This window comes from Sciurus carolinensis, chromosome 9, assembly GCF_902686445.1.
Source record: "Sciurus carolinensis chromosome 9, mSciCar1.2, whole genome shotgun sequence".
NCBI classification, from domain to species: Eukaryota; Metazoa; Chordata; class Mammalia; order Rodentia; family Sciuridae; genus Sciurus; species Sciurus carolinensis.
The window spans coordinates 73,221,730-73,244,803 of NC_062221.1; the positions used below are offsets into that span (position 1 = coordinate 73,221,730).

Sequence of the window (23,074 nt, forward strand, 5' to 3'; positions counted from 1 at the left end):
GACTAGAGATGAAGTGAGCATCATCTTGCTTTCATTGTTACAAGGCAGGTTGTGGCCCCCACCACTGATGTTAGGTTAAGTCTGCTCACTAACTATCCAATGCCCAGCGTCCATGCAATAAAATAAAATGGAAACTGCAAGAAGAGTGGTTTTTGCCTGAAGAGGAAGAGGAGGATGTGCGATCACAGGCAATGTTGCCATAAAGGGACCTGACAGGGCAAGAAGTGAAGAACGGAGGAGTTTGGCGAGGCACCCTGCAGGCGCACACTGTTCTGAAGTTGACCAGGAGGCCACTCCATGGAGGGGAATTGTAAAGACAAGGTCAGATAAGTGTCTGCCATGGAAGGAGTAAAGAATCGCCAGAAGTAAGTTGGAAGGAAAGGAACAGTGCTCAAAGGGGGAGCGAGAAGGAAGCATAGTACAAGACTTGAGAGAACTCAGAGCTCCTATGCAGAGCAAGGAAAGGATGCAGAGACAGGCTTGAAGGATCCAGATTAGGTGGGATCCCCTGTGTGGGCCATGGCCAACAGAGGGTGATGGCTGCACAGAGGCTCCACGCAGTCACTTGCAGGGCCCCTCCCTGCCTTGGTCCTGGGAGAGGAGTCAGGGAGCAATTTCAGGCTCTGTTATCAGACTGAATGAAACCTGTTGCAGTTCCAGGGACCCAGTATTTCCTGATCAACAGAGGGGTAACCCAGGGACGCAGCACACTCAGTGTGAATGTTTAAATACTCTCTGCCCAGTTCCTTGGCCCATTTATTGCTTGGGTTCTTTGTATTTTTGGTGTGAAGTTTTTTGAGTTCTTTATAAATTCTGGAGATGAGTGCTCTGTCTGAAGTGTGTGTGGAAAAGGTTTTCTCCCACTCTGTAGGCTCTCTTTTCACATTATTCATTGCTTCCTTTGTTGGGAAAAAGCTTTATAGTTTGAATCCATCCCATTTATTGATTCTTGCTTTTATTACTTGTACTTTGGGAGTCTTGTTAAGGAAGTCTGGTCCTAAGCCAAAATGATAAAGATTTGGGCCTACTTTTTCTTTTATTTGGTGCAGGGTCTCTGGTTCAATTCCTAGGTCCTTGATCTATTTTGAGTTGAGTTTTGTGCAGAGTGAGATATAGAGGTTTAATTTCATTTTGCTGCATATGGATTTCCATTTTGCCAGCATCATTTGTTGAAGAGGCTATCTTTTCTACATTGTATGTTTTTGGTACCTTTGTTGAGTATGAAATAAATGTATTTATGTGAGTTTGTCTCTGTGTCTTGTATTCTGTACTAGTGGTCTACCTGTATATTTTGGTGCCATACCATGCTGTTTTTGTTACTATTGCTCTGTAGTATAGTAGCTGAAAGTCTGGTATTGTGATACCTCCTGCATCACTCTTCCTGCTCAGGATTGCTTTGGCTATTCCAGGTCTCCTATTCTTTCAGATGAATTTCATGATTGCTATCTCTATTTCTATGAGGTATGTCATTGGGATTTTAATTGGAATTACATTGAATCTATATAGCGCTTTTGGTAGTATGGCCATTTTGAAAATATTAATTCTACCTATCCAAGAACATGGGAGATCTTTCCATCTTCTAAGATTTTCTTTGATTTCTTTCTTTAGTGTTCTGTAGTTCTCATTGTAGAGGTCTTTCACCTCTTTTGTGAGATTGATTCCTAAGTATTTTATTTTTTTGAAGCTATTGTGAATGGGGTAGTTTTCCTAACTTCTCTTTCTTCGGAAGAGTCATCACTTATGAATAGAAATGCATTAGATTTATGAGTGTTGATTTTATATCCTGTTACTTTGCTGAATTCATTTATTAGTTCTAGAAGTTTTCTGGTGGAGTTTTTGGATCCTCTAAATATAGAAGCATGTCATCAGCAAATAGTGATAGTGTGAGTTCTTATTTTCCTATTCATATCCCTTTAATAAAGAACTAAGAAAACTTTACACCAAAAACACAAAGAACTCAATCAATAAATGGGCTAAGGAACTGGGTAGACACTTCACAGACGAAGATATACAAGCAATCAACAAATATATGAAAGTGGTCAACATCTTTAGTAATTAGAGAAATGCAAATCAAAACTGCCCTAAGATTTCATCTCACTCCAATTAGAATGACTATTATCAAGAATACAAGCAACAATAGATGCTGGCGAGGATGTGGGGAAAAAGGTACACTCATACATTTCTGGTGGGGTTGCAAATTAGTGCAGCCACTCTGGAAAGCAGTGTGGAGATTCCTTAGAAAACTTGGAATGGACCCACCATTTGACTCATTTATCCCACTCCTCAGTTTATATCCAAAGAACTTAAAATCAGTATACTACAGTGATGCAGCCACATCAAGGTTTATAGCAGCTTGTTTCACAATAGCTAGATTGTGGAACCAACCTAGATGCCCTTCGGTAGATGAATGGATAAAGAAACTGTGGTGTATATACACAATGGAATATTACTAAGCTATAAAGAAGAATGAAATTATGGCATTTGCAGGTAAATGAATGGAACTGGAGACTATCATGCTAAGGAAATACCCAAAATCCAAAACAAAAGACTGACTGTTTTCTCTGATAGATGGATGCTGATACATAACGGGGGTGACAGGGAGGTTGTAAATGAAGAATGGAGGAATGATGGATTGTATAGAGGGAGATGAGGGGAGGGGTGCGGGGAAGGAAAGTGGAATGAGACAAACATCATTACACTATGTATATGTATGATTACACGAATGGTGTGACTCAACATCATGTACAGCCAGAGAAATGAAAAGTTGTACTCCATTTGTGTACTGTGAATCAAAATGCATTCTGCTGTCATGTATAACTAAATAAAGCAAACAATAAAAATAAATAAATAATAATCTCAGATGATTCAATGGAATAGATCATGACTTCAAACTAGAAAAAAAAAAAAAAATCATGGACCATGGAGAGGGAAAGGACTTAAGGGAAGGTGCTGGGAAGAGACTTTGTGCCCTGAGGGAAAGTGAGAGAGTGGAAGTGAGTGATCAGCGAGTAACCTTTGGAGTCAAATATTTAGACACCTTAGGAGAACGAAAGGTGAGTGGCGTTGCAGATGCATCTGGGCCAATGGGCCGGGAATCCAGTCTGGATGTGGGAAGTGATTGCCTTTAGTGCAAGACAAGATAAAAAGTTCAGAGGAAGATACAAGATGCTGCCTGTTAGGTTGGAAGTTTAGTAGAGACGCACGGTGAAGAAAACATTCCCACTGGAACAGGAACGCTCAGTAGGACAGCAGCCCTGCTCAGGGGGTGGTAGTTGGAGCAGCAGGAAGAGAGAAAGCTAAGGGAGGGAGGAGGGGGTGTAGGTTAGAGTCAAAGAACAGAATGAACGTTCCGCAAGAGACCCGCCTCCACCCTCTGGAAGACATCCCCCTCAATGGGAGCCCGGAGGCGGTGTTAACAGATAAGAGGGCAGTAAAAGGGGTCCCAGAGAAACCAAGGTGATGGGCATGCTCCTTAAGGTGGCATGAGAAAAGAGGGGCAGCTGATTGACACTGAGGCCGGGGAAGAAGCACAGACGGGCCGACAGGCTGCAGTGCGTCCTCCCAACAGGGAGAAACAGCGACCTGGGGAACCAGAGAGTCAGGCCGTGCCAAAGCAGGAGAGTAAGGAAGTTGACAGCATAATGGTTCAGGGGCTTTCGTCACCCTCTTCGGCCTGCTCTCCTGTTCTTGCCAGCTTGTCTGTTACTCAGGTTGCCCCTCACAGCCTGCCTGAGTTGCACTTTGCCCAGGTAAGTTACTCTCTAGAATCACAAATAGAAGGCTGGTCACCGAGACCTGGGGAGTCTCCACTTCTGCCCTTCCCTGGCTCCCTTGCTGGCCTATGCACCCACTCGCCCCAGCCAGTAGCCAACTCCCCAGTCAGTGGTGTTTGCAAGAGAAATTTCACTGGGTGCTCAGTTAGTCAATAGGCCAGTAGAGGTCCCCAGCTTATGCAGGGTCTGAAGCGTACCCAATCTGAGGAGTTCTGGAGACAGAGAAGGCAGTTGTGAATGCAAAATGAGGGGGCGGAGAGAATATGTATTTGTAGAAAGAATGAGAAAAGAAATCATGATGTTATAAATATTTAAAGGGACTAATAACAAACAAAATCCTGAAAAACAGCATAATATTTTAGTTATTTGCATGGCATGACTCTATAATATTCCTTGTTGTGTCCTTGTGGTAGGCAGAATAATGACCCCCAAAGATCATAAATCCTCCTAAGCCTCAGCTCATGTGAATGTGTTTCCTTGTGTAGGAAAAGGGTCTTTGTATATGTGATGAGGATACAAACCTGGAGATGGGAGAGTATCCTGAATGGTCCAGGGAGGCCCAAACTACTCACATCAATCTTAAAGTCAGAGAAACTTTCTTGAGTTTAGTCAGAAAAAGAGATATGACAGGGAAAAGGGTCACATGCTAAGCTGAAAATATGAAAAAGGGCCATGAACCATGGAGGCCAGAGGCACCTAGAGACTGGAAAAGGCAAGGAAGCTGATTCTCCCCCAGAGTCCCCAGGAGGCCTCCACTGAAAGTCAGATCCGGGCTGCCTGGCCTGCAAGGGACTCTGTCCTCCTCTCTGCCACACATCCTCTTCTAACAGCTTTTTATACCAGGGACTGAACTAGGAGTACTTAACCACTGAGCCACATTTCCAGCCCTTTTTATTTTGAGACAGGGTCTTGCTAAATCAATGAGACTGATTTTTTCTTTGTTTTGTTTTTGTGGTGCTGGGGATTGAACCCAGGGCCTCGTGCTTATGAGGCAAGCACTCTATCAGCTGAGCTATCTTCCCATCCCCAATAAGGCTGGTTTTGAACTTGCAATCCTCCTGCCTCAGCCTCCCAGGTCACTAGGATTACAGGTGTGTACCACCACACCCAGCTCACATACTCTTAATCTTACTTCAGTGACAAGAATTGAGACCCCCTCATTTTCATTCTGGCAACTCTGAATTGGGAAGAGTGGACAATGACAAGAAGAGAAGGGTGGGCCCCAGGGTGGGAGGAAAAGTAAGATCTGTGATTTGGGTAAGAGGTCAGTCAAACACCAACTTCTAGGCTGGAGCCGTAGCTCAGTGGTAGCACACTTGCCTAGCATGTGTGAGGTACTGGGTTCAAATCTCAGTACTGCATATAAATAAATAAAATATAGGTCCATTGACAACTAACAAAAAAAGGCCACTTTCTAGGACAGGGATCAGGAAAACTTTTATAGAATAGGGAGTGGCTTCCTCTCCTCTGCCAGCAGAAGACGGGTGTGTCAGATTAGCTGTCAACGTTTGTGAGCACACAAATGGTGTTACAGGTAAGTGTCCACAGCCTCCTGTCCCTGTCCCTGTCCAGGAGACTCAGAAACATGCTCAGCCTGAACTTGCCAGAGGGCACTGCTCTGTAGTAACCCTGCCCCTAACTTTCCTTAGAGGGGCTTCTGATTGGACCAGGTCCAGGTGCCTGAAGAAAGGATCTATAGGCCTCCCCGGGCCCTTGAGGGATGGCATATTGCTCTCTCCCCAGACCAGTGATAGGCACCGCCATGGTCAAAGGCACTAAAACATTCCTGGAACAAATCAGAAATGAGAACTATAAGTTGTTTCCTTTCTATCAAAGCAGTGATCACGGTGAGGTAGAGGTATTCCCTGACAGTGCAGACTGGACTCCAGCGTGTTTGGGGCCCTTCTTTGTCTGTCTCACAGACAATCACCAACCCAGAAGACAGCTGGCTGAAATCAGCCAGACAGACCCCGTGACAGAATCAAGTGTGGTGGAGGGCTGTTTGCAGAGAATGAGTGGATTATTTTATTATCTGAACCTTGATCATGTCTTCTAAGAGGTTGCTGAGTTTGGAAAATTGCACAAAATAAATCACTTATTTTGACCATAAGGCACATGGTACATATTTTTTTATTAAAAAGACATCATTTGCCAAACAGCACCTGTAAAGATGCTCAATATCACTACTCATCAAGGAAACGCAAATCAAAACCACAGTGAAATATCTCTTCACATCCATTAGAATGGCTGCTGTCACAAAAAGAGAAAATAAGGGGTGTTGGCAATGATGAGGAGAAATTGGAACTTTTGTGCTCTGTTAATGGGAATGTAAAATGGTGTGACCACAATAAAAATGGCATAATAGTTCCTAAAAGAATTAAAAATAAAATTAGCATATGAACCAGCAATCACTTCTGGGTATACATATTTTAAAAATTTGAAATCAGGGTCTTGAAGAGATATGAGTACACCCATATTCACAGCAGCATTATTTATAATAGTCAAAAGATGGAAGCAACCCAAATGTCCAACAACAGATGAATGAATAAACAAAATGTGTGTATACACGACAGAATATTATTTAGCTTTGAAAAGGAATTAAATTCTGTAATAGGCTACTGCAGATGAAACTTGAGGACCTTACACTAAATGAAATAAGTCAACCACAAAAAGACAAAGTATTATTTTACTTATATGGTGGGGGGTCAAACTCACAGACACAGAAAGTGGAATGGTCATTGCCAGAGGGAAGGAAAACAAGGAGTTGTTTAATGGGTATGGAGTTTCAGTCTTATCAAATGGAAAAGGTCTGGAGATTGGTTGCACAGCAATGTAAACATTCTTAACATTACCACCCTGTACACTTAAAAATAATTAGGATAGTAAGATTTTATGTGTAATTTACCACCATTTTAATTTTTAAAAAAATCCCTAAATAAATGTTGATCAAATACTTAAAGAAGGGAAACCGAAATGTTAGACTGGCTTGAGAATCTACAATCTCAGTCTCGCCTTGAACACAGCGGCCTGAGTTCACTCAGAGAGAAGGTAGGACAGGAAAGCCCTGAGTCAGGAACAGCTGTGCAGAAGCAGAAGCTATGAGGGAGAGATGAAGCAGAAAGGAAATGGACAGTAGCAAGAGGAGTTAAAAGCACTACATTAATGAATACAAAGTGAGTTTGACCTCATGTTGATGAAGCCACATTTGATCCTGAATGCCCTGAGCTTTGAGTGATGTTTGAACCCTATGCAACTGGGGTCTGCCCAGATGAGATTTTTACTTTTCTTCTCTCTTATGTCTGCTTTGCAATTTCCACTGTTCAAGGTAACCTAGAGCCTGTGCTTATTATATTCCAAGAGAGTGATCTCCAACTTTACTATGCATGCAAACCCCCCTGGGGAATTTTTTCAAATGCACATGGCCATTTGGATGTCTGGAGGTCCCACGCTCTGAATTTCTGACAAGTTCCCAGTGATGCCGATGGTTCCAGTCTGCAGTCCACACTTTGAGTAGCAAGAACCTACAAAACCCAACTAACCAGATGGAAAGCAAGCTACACACAAAGGATGAGCGGTGAATACTGAAAAGAAACAATAAAAAAATTTAAAAAGAATATTTTTCTGGTTTGAGAAGATAGAGGAAATAATCATGCAGACATGTGAGATGACTCCCTTGATAAACTGTTGTTTTTGAAGTCAATATACATTTGGTGGTAAGAATCCTTTCCCAAGAAAGAGCGTGGGGAGGACATGCAGGTACATTTATTCTTCAAATGAGTCACCTCTAAAAGCTTTGAAAGCAAGTCACTGAGATTATGGGAAAGGAAGAGTGGGTAACTTGGGGTTGAAGCAACAGTCTAGACAAGGGTGGAAATGGCAAAGGAAACAGATCTTAGGGACAGAAGCTATTGGAGACAGCAGGCTTATGGGTTTTGGGAGGGTGTAAAGATATTGATATATACATGCACATATATATGTATATATGTGTGTGTGTGTGTGTATATATATATATATATTGCAGAACTGGCCAGAATGTAAAAAAGGGGAAAGAAAAAAAAGCAAGTGAGGGGCAAACAATGTAAGAACACTGAATTTCTAGGAAGGTGACGTGAGAAGCTTATAAAACTGTGGGCTTTGTCCAATAAAGGGAGAAGATTGGTAAGTTCATTACCTCACATTGACATAAGCTTTGTTATTTACAAAATGATTTCAAAATCATGACTTTTACACGGAGGTGCCTGTGAAGCAGAAGGAGCAGGGTTTATCCCCAGTTGGATGGGGCAGGGCAGGACTTGTTGTCTCTTTTACAAATGTGGAAATTGAGGCTCTGAGACAAGCCCAAGTTTATGAAGGCAATAAATGATAGAACCTCTTTTCTTTTTTCCTTTGTTCTGATTATTTCTAGAGTGTAAATAGATACACTATGTAAGTTAAATTTTTATCATGAAATTCATGGGGGTAAAATGACATCGTTTATTTAAAATTCTTTTGAAATCATTCAAGTATTGTGAACAAAACTCTCCTCCCCCTTGCCCCTACATGGGGCAGGCCTCCAGAGAAAACACAGATAGCAAAAATCACATTTTATGAACTCAAATAGGAGAGAGAGGTCAGCACTATGATCAGGTGGCCATAAATGAAAGTTGGCCTTTGTGCCAGGGACTCAGGCATCAGATCTCAGAGGTCAGAAGGCTTGTTACCCGACCTAGATCAGAGAAGAGAGTTGGAATCTGTTCAAGAGTACACCCTGTACCCCTTCCCAATATTTAACAGGACCCAGTGACTTCTGATTTAACTGCCAATCTCTTACCAGTGCACATGTAGTGCTATTATTGCCTATAGTTTTATAATTTGGCTCCTCGTTTGCAATTCACAATGACCTAGAAGAATTATTTTATGTATTACATAAGGGATTTGGATATGTCTCTTTCTCCCAATTTTCAGGTGGAGATTAAGTGTTATTCCAATGTTTAGTAGATGTTCAGGAGGTGTGGTGGTGGGTGAGCAGGCATTGGGTAGCAGTGAGCTCTTCCCAGTCTCCTTCAGTCACACCTAGCAAGTCCCTACATGCCCCCATGTGTATAAAGAAGAGAGAAAAGCAAGTAAAGGCCAAACCACGTAAGAACACTGAATTTCTAAGAGGCTGGCAAGTGAAGCTTTTAAAACTGTTAGTTTTGTCCAATAAAGGGAGAAGATTGGCAAATCTGTTAACTCACATTTACACAAGCTTTGTTGTTTACAAAATGATTTTGAAATCATGATTTTGTGTGGCGGTGCTTGAGAGACAGAGCACAGCTCATCCCAGTTGGGCTCGGTGTGGCAGGACTTATCTCTTTTAAAGACAAGGAATTTGGGGCTGCACATCCTGCACCTGAAACGTGAGGACCAGATTCTGATGGCTCAGCACTCACAGCATGGCAACCACATTAAGAATTTGAATGCATGTTGTTCCCATTTCTTGAATTATCGCTCTTTTTAATGGGAAAATCATGCGAGTGCCTTCCAAGGGTCCTAGTGGCTCTTGGGTTTTCTTTGATTCCATCACACCGGAACGAGCTATCTATGAGTCCATTCACAGTGAAAATTAAGGGAACCAAAATATTTCTCTCTGAAATGTTAAAGATTGTTAGGCTGAAGACAGTCAAAACTCAGGGAGATGCCCTGTCTTCCCTCTCTTTGCCAAAAAACAGGACAGGCAATTACTAAGACAAAAGGTCTTTCTCCCTTCCCTCCCCTTTTTCCATCCTAAAGACAGAATGTAAGTCCTCCTTTACTGGAGAACACTTCTTGGCACTTCTGAGACACCAACAGGGCAAAAGGAATCTGGGAACAGACTTCACTTCTTCCCACAGTTTTACCATCGTGGGCAGCCTGAAACTGCTTGCTCTTTTGCCCTGTTGTTATTCTAAGATGTTACTGTTCTTTGCTGAAATCTTAAGGCTGAGTTCCAAGTCACTGCTTTGAGCATCACTTTCCAGAGAGAGTCACTTTCTTCCTGTGTGATAGGTACTACGTATTTATAAACTTGCTTATTTTTCTCTTGCTAACCTGCCGTCTGTTATAGGAGGCTCCCTGCTCCACCTCAGGAGGGTTGAGGAAAAATGATTCTTTTTCTCCCCTTCACAAATAAGATGAGGAAATTAAATATGCTGAAAATCCCTTGATAAAACTCAATACCCATTTGTGATTTGAAAACTCTTGGTTAGTGAGGAGGAATAGAAGAGAATTTCATTAACTTGATACGGAATGGTTATCCAAAGCTTTTACTATACATCTCACTTATTACAAAAAGTAAGAATAATCTTCATTGGAGTAAAAAATGGAGATTTGATTGCTGGGACTAAGATGGAGAAAGTGTTTAGAAAAGATCCTCCTGGTGCAGCACTCCTAAAAATACCAGAGAGTTGTTTTGAATATTGTTTTTACTTCATGACTGAGCTGGTAGGAAAGTAAAGGAGGTCTAGAAAGGCCAAAATGTATAAGGCATGCTAAGCCAGGGAAGTTAGAGGGGAAACCAGGGATCCTCCTGGGGCTATCTAGAGCTGGTAGAGGCCTGCAGCCTGTGTGTTATTGGGAGGACAGTAGACGTAACCTGGGGCCTAATGAGGCAGGGTAGGAGGTCAGATCAAGAGCCTGGCATAAGATCAGGTCACCCTACAGGTTGTTTCCTCAACAGGACTCCCACAGAAAGAGAGACAACAACTTGTGCGGTTCTCGGACTTGGCTCTGGATAAAACATGGGGGGCAAGGGAGGATTCCTCTAAAAATTTCTAACAAAAAGCCTGTCACCATGTAGGTTTCAGTTAGAATGTATACTACTTGTGTGACCAGTAAACCTAAAGTTATGGTCGTCCCACTTGGTATTGTCCCCAGGTTCCTGGCAAAAGCAAATATAAATCCTCTGGAGGGAAATACCTTCAACTCCAATCCTAAAGAATCCCACAAAGTTTCCAGGAAACATGGGTTCACAGTATGAGATAAAATGGATTAAAATTGGATCCATGACAATAATGCCCAGGATATCTAAGTTTTGTGAACAATACTTCCTAGAATCATATACTATACAACCCACAAACTTATGCATCAGCCTGAGATGATCCTCTGCTGCTTTTGATGTTCAACACTATACTCAAGGGACAAAAAAGTCAATAGGGCAAAAAAAAAATTTAAGCTAAGAAAGGAAGGAACAAAACTTTCACTGTGCATAGAAAATACGGTTGTCTATCCAGAAATTCCAAAAGGATCAACTGATAAACAATTACAACTATTAAGACAATTCAGAAAGCTAACCAGATAAAATATCAAGAATCCAAAGAGATTTCTGACATATCAGGAAAAAAACATCAATTAGAAAAGATAGAAGCTGTAGTGGAAATTGGTTCAGGAAGAGGCAATAAATACAAAAGTACAGAGTATCCGGAAATAAACACGTGTGAGAATTTACTACATGAGAGAGGTGACGTTTCAAGTAAATGTGAAAAAGATGAACTTTTCAATATAATGGTATTGGAATAATCCGTTGAAAAAAGTTCTAGGTGGATCAAAGAGCAAACTTTTAATGATAAAACTATTATAAGAAGGACTGCTTGACAGAACCAAGAACTGAACCACACATAGGCTGTGATGCAGTAGCCTCCAGTGAAACGCTCGCAGGGTTGAACAAGCAGATGTGATCAGTGAGGTTCATTGGTAAACTTGGAAAACCTGGAAAACCCAAGATGCTTGGGAAAAGCCAAGCATCTATCGAAAAGGAAATGGTCACATAAAAAGATATAAAATGAGGAAGAGTTCTCAATGGATATGGTAAGTCTCCAAGCCATGTTAGGAGGGAACGCAGAATGACAATGTCGTGATGTCAAATATATTTATTAGTAAATATATGTAGATACAAATGCAAAGGAAAAGGTCTTGCCATGAACATGTCACACTTTGTGGGGAACAGGGGATTAGGAGTGGCAGGATGGCCAGAGGAGAATTTTTAGATTTATACTGCATTTTCATTTTACAAGGAGGATGTAATGATGTATGATTTTATGATTTAAAAAGTGATTATCTACAAAAAATAGTTTTGTCAGTTTTGTAGTTGTCTGTTTATTCCATAATAATTTAAAAAACCTTTTTAGATGGACTTTATTTTACTCATTTATTTTTCTGTGGTGCTGAGAATTAAACCCAGTGCCTCATACATGCTAGGCAAGCAATCTCCTGCTGAGCCACAACCCCAGCCCCTCCATAATAATTTAGGATGGAGTTGATTGCATTTGGACTAGGAGTTAGCAAACATTTTCTGTGAAGGGTCTGATAGTGTATTAATGCTTTGCAAGCCATAGAGTCTCCTTTGCAAATATTCAATTCTGCTGTTGTAGGGCAAAAGCAGCCACACACAGTGCACAAAGAACGAGCTTGGATTTGTTCTAATAAAAATTTTGTTTTGTTTTTGTTGTTGTTGTTTGTGTGCAGTACAGGGGATTGAACCTAGGGGCACTTTATCACTGGGCTACATCACCAGCCCTTTTTATTTTATTTACTTTGAGACAGGGTCTCACAAAAACTGTCCTCAAATTAATGATCCTCTTGCTTCGGCCTCCCTAGTCACTGGGATTACAGGCGTGCACCACCACACCCAACCAATAAAAATTTATTTATAAAAACAGTTGGGGGGATGGTCAGATTGGGCCTGTGAGCCATAACTCTCCCACCCCAGGTTTAGGCTAAATTTATTATAAAACTAAAACATTTTGAAATACCTTCTTGTACAGAAAAATGGTCTTTCCTATTAACTGATTGATTGAATAAGCCATAGCCTCTGAGGCCTTGCTTAGAATACTTTAGACTCCGGTCGTATCACTGAAGACCAAACACTCATCTCTGTGGAGATGATCCTTGTCACCTTTACATCTGGGTGGTTGGTGATCACTGACCTTCCCAGTAATAGTCACTCAGTCATCCGTGTAGAAGGGATGTGTCACAGCTGACTCATTAAATCAGGTTCAGTGGCCTCCCAGATGCAGAATGACTTTAATGCAATGCCCCTGACCATCATCACCTCAGGCTGTGCTGTGCTGTGCTGTGGGGAAGGAGGAGGGCCTGGTGGCACTGAAAGCCTGAAGGAACAACGGGTCCTCTGGGACAAGGTGCCTCCTTCATAAGCTGAGGTAGAAACTCAGTGGTCCAAAGTCGACTCAGCCACAGGGCTGTGCATGAGTGTGGCCGCAGCTCTGAGGGACCCCTTAATAAGATGAGGAGATCCCGTGACTGTCATGCTGCTGGGCTTGGCCCGGGGGTTGGGGGTGCAGCTGACACTAACTCAGCAAGGCAAGCGGAACTGGGGCTAAGTGGTTCCTGGCCCCCATATTTTGGAACTAGTATTTTCTGGATCAGAAGACTCCAGCCCTGTCAAATAGAGGGGGTTTGCTGTACATCTGTCTCATGATGACTCAAGCAAAGTTGGGGTTTCTACTGGGATTATTTCTCTAGAAGGCAAGCGTGTGCTAGGGAGCAAGGGCTACCGGGCTCAGTATTAAGTGATTTTCTACATGTATTGTTTTTCCAACCTGGAAGTAAGGAGAGCAGCAAGGCCAACATGAGTCCCAGCTTCAATGCTGACCTCAAATGCAAGATCCATTTGTGTTCCCACACACCTTTGGCATGGAGCCGTTGGCTCCCCCATAGAAGAGAAAGAAAAGAAAAAATAAATAAAAACATACCTGCTAGGCTGCAACCTGTTTGCTCTGACTTCTCCCTTGGGGTCCACTTTGAACAAGCAGGAGCCAAGGATCAAGCAAAAGCTCAACACACTCGAAGTGGCTGCCTTGTTACAGACAGGAGGGTTGCCTTTCTCTCTTGCATTTCGTGGGAGGCAACGCCGGGCTCACTGGGAGAGGCTGAGGCTCCTGCTGAAGAAAGGGCAGTGCTTTTTCTCCCCGCGCTGGTCTTAGGCTACAAGGTTCCCGGATATGAGCTAAGTTTGTCTCTCACCTGCATTTCAGCCCAGGTCCAATGTAGGTTCCAAGTGGCCCCCATTTGGCACTCCTAAGTCCCAAGTCCAGCACTTGAACTAGCAAACCGAGAGATTACCGTATTTACTCTCATTATGTCCCCCTCCTTTTTTTCTCACGTCTTCACTGAAAAACACAGAGAAGGGGAGGAGCGTTGCAAGTGTCTGCCTTGCCTAAGTATTTGTGGGCAAATTTTATGTATCTGAGGGTCTCTGTGCTTTAACTACTAGGGGGAAAGTTCATATGAATCTAGATCTCTTAACACTTCTTCCTTGGTCTATGCCACTTTCCTGAACAGTGTGATTTTGTGTGAAAGTGAATAAAGTACTGAATTATGATTGTGCCAATCACCAGAATTGAGGCAGACAGGCACACAGGGAGCGAGGGGATGGATGTGAGACAAAGGGGCTGGGTACGGTTCACAAGGCAACCCTGTGCTCCAACCTCAAGACAGAGGCCAGCCCTAGAGCAGGGAGAATAGATTAGAGGGAGCGTTCTGAGGTTGCTTCCCACCTCCTGGATCTGCCAAGGCTGGGAAGCATTGGATATAAATCCCACTGTATGGAAGGTAGCCTTGGACCTTGGACAGCGAGGACCCGGAAAAAGTGAAATATTTATTCTGAGGAAAAAGGTCCCAGAGGAAGCAACCTTCCTAGTATGCTCCACGGTGGGAGGATAGAAGCATGGGGCTGCTCTGGGCCTGGAGGCTTGAGAAACTACACATCAGATGGCCACAGCCACAGTGCGCGGGAAGGCTGAAAAGGGTTAAAAACTCACCCCAGTACTTTTATTTCCAAGATCAAAAGAAAGGTTTCTGTACTGACAGGCGTTTCTGCAGCCAGGGCACAATCCTAGCTCAGGTAGGGCAGCTTGCCAGGAGTCCTTGGGTCATGGGTAAAACACAACTTTCATCACCTCTCAAATCTCTCCTGGCTCACAAGGGCCTGGTCTTATCTCACTTATAAAAATGGTGAATTATTTACAGCAGAAATAGGAAATGAATAACAGTTTATGAACGCTCTGAGGCAAAGGAGCTATCCTCAGGTCTCTGAAGGTGTCTTTTCCTCTGGGTCTGCTGTGAGGTCACGGACCAGAGACAAGAGCCTGCTGCAGGACTGCCGGGTCTCTCTAGTCTAGGACTTCAGTGTTCATGTTAGGTACGGTTCTGTTTTTGTTTTTGATTTTGTTTTAGTTTTAGGTACCAGAGATTGAACTCAGGGGCACTCAACCACTGAGTCACAACCCCAGCCCTATTTTGTATTTTATTTAGCGACAGAGTCTCACCTCGTTGCTTAGCGCCTTGCTTTTGCTGAGACTGTCTTTGAATTTGGGATTCTCCTGCCTCAGCCTCCTGAGCTGCTGGGATTACAGGCATGCACCACTGTGCCCGACTATGGTTCTCTTTTGAAACAGGAAACACCCGGAAGATACACTCTACTATTAAGAGCAGCTTAACTATACCCCCAGATGAGGACCTGAGTCAACCTCCAGCACAGCTGGAAAGTAAGAGGAAATGGAGTCCTCAACCTCCATTCTACCCTTTGTCTACTGAAGCAACCAGAAAGCAGATTTGATAAGCCTATGGAGTTTCCTTAATGTGAAATCATTAAATGCTGTACCCTTCTCTGGGAAGTATTCATATTTAAAAAATCAATAAATATATAAAAACACATAAATAAAAATATGAGAACCAAACAAGCTAGCTAAAATTATAATGCACTGATAGTGTGAATCCAGGTGGAGCCAGAGGAAAACAGGTATTAATCAACTGCTCAGGTGGTCTTTCCAAAGTCTCGTAGCATTCCTCTGGAATTTGATCAAGAGACAAGAGCGAGGGCATAGAGGTCCCCAAGAAGCACTTTGGAGGAGTCCTCTCCCTTCTTGTTCCTGGGTGCAGGCAGCAGCAAGGTACCCAAGAACCTTCTCTTTGAAAGTGGCTCCATTTATTACAATAGAAGCAGTGACACAAATTTTTCTTTCCTAGAAACGCAGGTTCCAGCTACAGGGGTATAGGGGTACTACTAAAATTGAGCTCTCACTGTTCCAGATCCTATAAGACTCCATGGCTCCATAAATTACCCTTGTTGCAGTTGGAATCCCAATCTCTCCCATTTCAGAATCTTGGAATACTTTGTTTTCACCTCATATAGGAATGCAGCATGTGATTTCTTCCCCTTCTTAGCTGTAAACTCTGGTATAGTTTAGATCTGGAATGTTCCCCAAATATCCATGTGCTAAATGCATGGTCCCTAGGATGGCACTATTGGGAGCTGGTGGAAACATTAAGAGGTGGGGCCTAGTGGGAGGTTTTAAGGTCTCTGGGGCATGCTCCCCAAGAGTAGGACCCTGGCCCCTTCCTATTTCTTTTTTGCTCCATGCCATACGCTCCTATCATGATGAGCTGCCTAATGGCAGGCCCAAAGCAAGCAGGCCAACTGATCATAGACTGGAACCTCCAAAACTGTGAGCTAAAGTAAATCCCTTCTCTTTTTGAGTCACTTATCTCAGATATTTGCTAATAGTAGTGGAAAACTGACTAATGCTATCTCCTTGAGGGCAGAAATCCTCACCTGTCTCTTAGTTTACCTTTTACCAACTGCACTGATGGCTGCTCAGTCAGTTGCGCAATTCTTCTAACTGTGGTTTTTGTTAACACTGCTTTAATAAAATTCTGCTTTTATTGAAAAGAAGAAAAATTCAGTTTATAGCTCTTCCTGAAGCTCATGCCACCATTAAATGAGGTGCATACCTAGCTTTAATGTATTATTAAATGAGTTGCCTCTCATGTGAGATCTCTTAAATTTTAATTTAAAAAGTTTAAACTTATAATGATAGCAAATGTCATGATGAAGATAAATTATACCCTCATAGCAAAGAGCTAATTGGGTATTTAATGTATATGGAATTACCCAAAAACTAAGAAGTGATTTGGAATATTTTTGGGGGGGTATTGGGGATTGAACTCAGGGGCACTCAACCACTTAGGCACATTCACAGCCCTATTTTGTATTTTATTTAGAGACAGGGTCTCACTGAGTTGCTTAGCACCTCACTTTTACTGAGGTTGGCTTTGAACTCGTGATCCTCCTGCTTCAGACTCCCAAGTGCTGGGATAAAAGGCTTATACCACCGTCTCCAGCATGATTTGGAATTTTGTGTTTGCTTGTTTTTAACAAATCACTATAATGTATGAGAAGAATAAAGGAATCAAGTCAGAAATCTGGAATCTACTAACAGATTGCCTCTTTCTAGCAATATTAATGTGCTAATTACTTTTTCTCAACGGTTGTAGCTAATGGGTTTCTTTATGGGTTATATTAGTCCATAATATTATACCAGAAAATCTTGAGAAAAATGCAAATTTAGAGATCATACGGGGAACACTTGTAGCCTAAAGAACTCATAATTATTACTAGTCCATAGACAGGTAACTAAACACTGGTCCCATTTGCAACTATTGGAGTCATTAGCCTATCAATAGACCTATTTTGTCTGTGTAAAATGAGACATAACACTAAATTCCAGAGGAGGAATTCAGTAAATTAAATCAGATATTTAAGTATCTTAAAATTGCTAGTCATATTTTATTTATTTACATTTGTTTTTTTGAAGTATAATTTATCACTCTTTAATTTCATGGTAAAATGTGTATAAAATTAGCCATTTAAAGTATGAGATTCAGAGACATTAATTGCATTTACAGTGTTGTGCAACTACTACCACTATCCATGTCCAGAACCCTTTCATCAGCACAAACAGAAACTGCTCACTAAACAACTTCCCATTTTCCCTTTCTCCCAGTCCCCAATAACCTCTAATTTACTTTCTATCTCTATGAATTTGCTTATTCTAGATATTTCATATGAGCAGAATCATACAATATTTGTCCTTTGTGTCTGGGTTATTTCAGTTAGTACAATGTGTAGATTCATGTTTTTCATCAAGTTTGGAAAGTTTTCAATCTTCCAAACATTCTTTGTTTCTTCCTCTCTATATTCTCCTTCTGAGACTCCCATAATACATATGTTGATACATTTGAAGGTGTTTTGCAGGTAGCTTAATCTTTGCTCACTTTTCTTCATTTGTTTTCCATTTTGCTCCACAGCAAATTTCAATTGTCCTATCTTCAAATGTGTTAATTCTTTTTTCTGCATGTTTAAATATGCTCTGAATCCCTTTAGTGAATCTCTCATTTCAGTTATTATACTTTAAAGCTCCATAATTTCTATGCGGTTACTTTTTGTGCTTCCTATCTCTTTATTGACACTCTCGTTTTGTTTAGACATGGTTTTTCCTGGTTTCCTTTAGTTCACATTCATGGTTTAGTTTTTGATTGTACTTAAGACCGTTGTTTTAGAATGTTTATTAAGTTCAATATCTGGACTCATGCACAGTTTTGTCAATTTGTTTGCCTTTCCTTTGAATGGGTCCTGTTTCTTTGTATGTTTTGTGAACTTTTTGAAAATTATGACACTGTCCAAATTCCCCCTCCCCCAATGGGAACAACTGAGAATGAAGCCTGAAGGTACCCCACCCCAACCACAGCCTGACAGATGCCAAGAAGCTGAGAAAGGAGAGAGTGCCTCCTCAGGCCTGTGCAGCACAGACTAACTTCAGCATATGGACATTTCTTGCTCTTTGTCTCACTTGCTACCACTACCCTTTCTTTAAAAGTTCTGCCCACCTTTGGAATTTAGAAGATAGAAGTTTTGAAACAATAACTTTCTTTCTTCAAAACTCTTCCAGCTGAAATTTGTTGAAAGAAGTTTTAAAAAACAGGAATAGAAAGGAACTTCCTTAGTCTGACAAAAGCATCTATGAAAATCTAATGGTGAAATATTGAATGTCCTCCACCCTGAGATTGGGAATAAGAGAAGAATACCCACCTCCACCACACTTCTATTAGGTATTGTATTAATAAAATATTTTTTTTAAAAGACTTTCCTTCCACATTGCATAGCTCTTGCATTTTAGTAAAAAAAATCACTTAGCTGTACATATGTGGAACTGTGTCTGGACCACCTATTCTGTAACATTTAGGTATTTACCTGTTCTTGTGCCAGTCTTATACTCTCTTGATCATCAAAGCTTCATAGCAAATATTAAAGTAAGGTAGCATGGACTTTTCAACTTTGCTCTTTATCAAAACAATTCTGACTATTTCTGTGTCATTTACTATATAAATTTTAGTATCGGCTAGTAAAACATGTCAGCATTTTTATTGTGGTTGCATTGAATCTGCAGATCAGTTTGGGGAGAATGACATCTTAATAATACTGAATCTTCTAATACACAAACATGTCACAATTCTCCATTTATTTAGATCATTTAGTTTTCTCAGAAGTGTTTTGTAGTTTTCAGTGCAGGGGTCTTGCATGTCTTTTATTAAAATTTATTATTAACTATTTTTTGGATACAACTGTAAATTGAACTAAAATTTTTATTATCTTCTAATAGTTTGCTGCTAGTATATAGGATTATATGTGCATGTGTGTATGTGTGTGTGTGTGTGTGTGTGTGTGTGTGTTTTCTGTATATTGACAGACTACTGTGATTTTAAATAGTTTTAGAAGTTACTCCTTAGTATTACTTAGGATATTCCATGTAAACATTTGTGTTTTCTGCTCATAAAAGTTTTACTTAGGACCATTAAACAATACTGAATAGAAGTGTGGTAGAGGTGGATATTCTTCTCTCATTCCCAGTCTCAGGGTGAAAGACATTCAATATTCCACCATTAGATTTTCATAGATGCTTTTGTCAGGTTAAGGAAGTTCCTTTCTATTCCTGGGTTTTAAATTTTAAATTATTAAGAACACATGTTTTTATCCTTTTTTTCTATTAATATGGTGAGTTACAATGATATACAATGATATTCTGAATGCTGTAGTGACCTAATATCTTTGAAATAAATCCACTTAGTCCCAATATATTGTCCCTTTTTTCTTTAATATAAAATTCTGGGCTTGATTTGGTTACAGTTATCAATGACTTTTGCATCTGTATTCATGACAGGTATAGATTCAATTTTACTTTCTTACTCCCAAGTAGTTGGAAATTGGGTGCCCACCACTGCACCCAGCTTCCTGCTCATTTCTAACCAATTTGCTAGTTTCAGTTTGTAAAGTCACAAAATTTTGCAGCTCTTCCCCAACCTAAAGTAAGTCTTCCCCCTCTAGAAACAGAGATACTGTGTTTTTGCTAAATTCATACTGGAAAACTACTGTTTTAATCTGCTGTTTCACTGCTGTGACTAAAAGATCTGACCAGAATAATCATAGAGGAAAAGTTTATTTGAGGTCTCACAGTTTCAGAGGTCTTGGTCCATGGAAGGTGGGCACCATTCCTCAGAGTCTGAGGTGATGATGAACATCAGGGCAGAAGAGTGTGATGACCAGAAAGCAGAGAGATTCCACTTTTCAGATACAACATATATACCCCACAGCCTCGCCCCCAATTAACCACTTCTCCCAGCCACACCCCACCTGCCTCCAGTTACCACTCAGTTAATCCCATCAGAGATTAAATCACTGATTAGGTTAAGACTTCTTAAAACCCAATCACTTCTCCTCTGAACCTTCCTGCATTGTCTCACATGTGAGCTTTTGGGGGACACCTCACATCCAAACCATAACAACTACCATTCTCTTGACTGAGCTGAGCATGCCAGTTAGGGGAAAGGAATAGACTTGTGCTGTTCCTACCTGAATCTCTGGGAGGATTTCAATTTGCTGTCCATCTTTGGTAAATGTCTGATTCTCTAAAATGGGTGTTTTGGTCAGTTTTGTCAAGTTATATTTTTTTGTGTGTGTGCAGTAAGTGGAGTTCTTACTTCTGCCAAAGACAAGCTGATTTTATAGTTACATTGTAAAATAATGCCATTAACCTTTAATAAAAATAAACAGTGAAAAGGAATTTCTGCATCTTTTCCATGATCCCTGTTGGAGTTTCTCACGTCATCAAATGTTATTTATATAAGAATAAATGGGACAAATTCCTTTCAGGATGTTGTAAGAAGGACTTTCCCCACTATGACTTACTTGGTTTCTCAATAAAATTTGCCTTTTGAATAACAAATAGTTAAGTACTTATTGGAAATGAATATTATAAATTACAACATTGTTCTTGAATCTCATGTCATACCATTAAATGCCAACATATCATAAATGTTCTTTTTTTTTTTTTTCTTTTTGGTATTGGGGAGTGAATCCAGGGGTGCTTTACCACTAAACCACACCCCCCAGTCCTTTTTTGTATTTTATTTAGAGATAGGGTCTCACTGAGTTTCTTAGGGCCTTGCTAAGTTGCTGAGGCTGGCTTGGAACTTGGGATCCTCCTGCCTCAGCCTCCCAAGCTGGTGGGATTACAGGTGTGCGACACCTTGCCCAGTTCATAAATGTTCTCTACAGTCACACAGTGTTTGCTTTTCCAAACATTCTGTATGTCGCATTTCATTCCTCCTGAGGGATTAGCATGTGCCAGAGACTGCGGCCAGGTTCTGGGGAATAAAGACAAGCAAGCTTAGGAGACACAGCTCCTGACTGGCCCTTGAAGGCAGTCAGGGAAGAGATAGTGACCCAGGCAATAACTGTCAGGTATGATATGTGCTGTAGCAGGGCAAGTGCAAGGTGTTATGATAGAGCCCTGTACCACCGTATCCTCCCACATTTTCTTTTGGAATCTTTTAGGTTTTAAAACGAAAAGATAATTTAAAATTGGACTAAGGACATGTCTTCCATGGCAAATATGAATGGTAAATACTCAGGGAGGGACAGCTTCCTTGGGAAAGGCTGTTTCTGCTCCAAACTTTGCATATTAAATCACGTGGAAGTGATTTTAAAACGCCCTTGGCTTGGGCTCCCCTTGTGGAGATTCTGTCTTAATTGGTCTGAGGTGAGGGGCAATTCCTAAGTGTCCATTTCCTAAGTGCTCTGGAACCATAGCAGTTTCCTCAATATTTGATGCTTACAATTAAAGATGCCTTCCTTCTCCACTGATTGTAGAGGAGTTTTCTAGGAAATTCTGCATAATCCTTATGGCTTCCTTCTACTGCTCTGATGTCTGGCAAAGAGGGAGTTCCTGTTTCGGACACCTCAAGGTTCTACAGAACAGAGGGTACCCTTTCCTCTCCCTTCGGTGCTGGATTAGACAGGAAGTGGGGTGAGGATGACAGCACATCCACACCTCTCTGTCTCTTACTCTTCCCTAAATGAGATGGATAAATTCATCTGATCGGCTGGAGAATGATGTGAACATGACTGCCGTGAACTGCACGACCATTAGTTCAGACGCTGGCAGGGGGCGATGGGAGATTAGAAAAGACAAACAGATACACACAGAGAGAGAAAGCTGGAACCAGGTGGGACACTGGCCTTGATGCGGGTACAATGAGCCAGAGCTAGCTTAGCATGTTTATTATATAGGTTTTGTCATCAAAAGGATTTTCTGTGAGAAAATTTCTTCAAAGCAGGCAGTGATGAAGGACGACGTACTGGCAACTAATTATAATTATCTTTCTGTGCGCATAATTCTCTACCCCTGGCAGCTGCAATCTGAACTCAGGGTCAAGATTGATAGTCCTGTGCCTTGCACAAAACCTTTTTAAACAGGGTGTCACCACAGCAACTGGGCAATCTTGACTTGCACCTTTGCACAGGAAGTTCCCAGCACAGGTGCAGGCTTCTGCTGTGAGACAGTCAGAGATCCTGAGCCAAGTCACTGCTCCCCACGCAGGACCACTTTTATTTATTTACTTTTATTTATTTACTTATTTGTGTATTTATGTATTTATTTATTTCCTTTGAGTGGTACTGAGAATGAACACAAAGGTACCACTGAGCTACATCCCCATTCCTTTTAAAATTATTATTATTGTTGTTATTATATTTGAGGCAGGGTCTTGCTAAGTTGCCCAAACAGGCCTTGAACTTGCAGTCCTCCTCCCTGAGCCTTCCACATCACAGGGATTACAGAGACTAGCTCAAATGGGGTCACTTTCTACCTAGGTGTAGGTGTAATTTTTCCTTTAAAACAGGTACATGTTCTATCTGCCTCTCTTTTGTTGTCTGTTCCATAGTAAAAATAGTTTATGGTGTTTATTGTATGAAAACCATATGCTGAGTGCTATCCTAAGACTTTTACATGAATTAATTAGTTACATCCTCACACCAATCCCTTGGTGTCCGTTCTACAGTTGTGTTATTTTAGACATGCGGAAGGTAAGACGTAGTGAGATTACTTAACTTGTCTGACACACTGTGACAGGACTGGGTTTTCAATCCAGACAATCTAGGAATATTGTCT

At 41.2% G+C, this 23,074-nt stretch overlaps 1 protein-coding gene across 1 annotated transcript in view; it reads right to left on the bottom strand.

Moving 5' to 3' along the window:
* Nr1i2 (nuclear receptor subfamily 1 group I member 2) overlaps window positions 1–23,074 on the bottom strand; it is a 59,182-nt gene that overhangs the window by 34,713 nt on the left and 1,395 nt on the right. Inside the window, exon 2 of the mRNA XM_047565487.1 lies at window positions 13,481–13,643. Within this exon, the coding sequence (XP_047421443.1) occupies window positions 13,481–13,643 (163 nt within the window). The remainder of the gene's footprint in view (window positions 1–13,480; window positions 13,644–23,074) is intronic.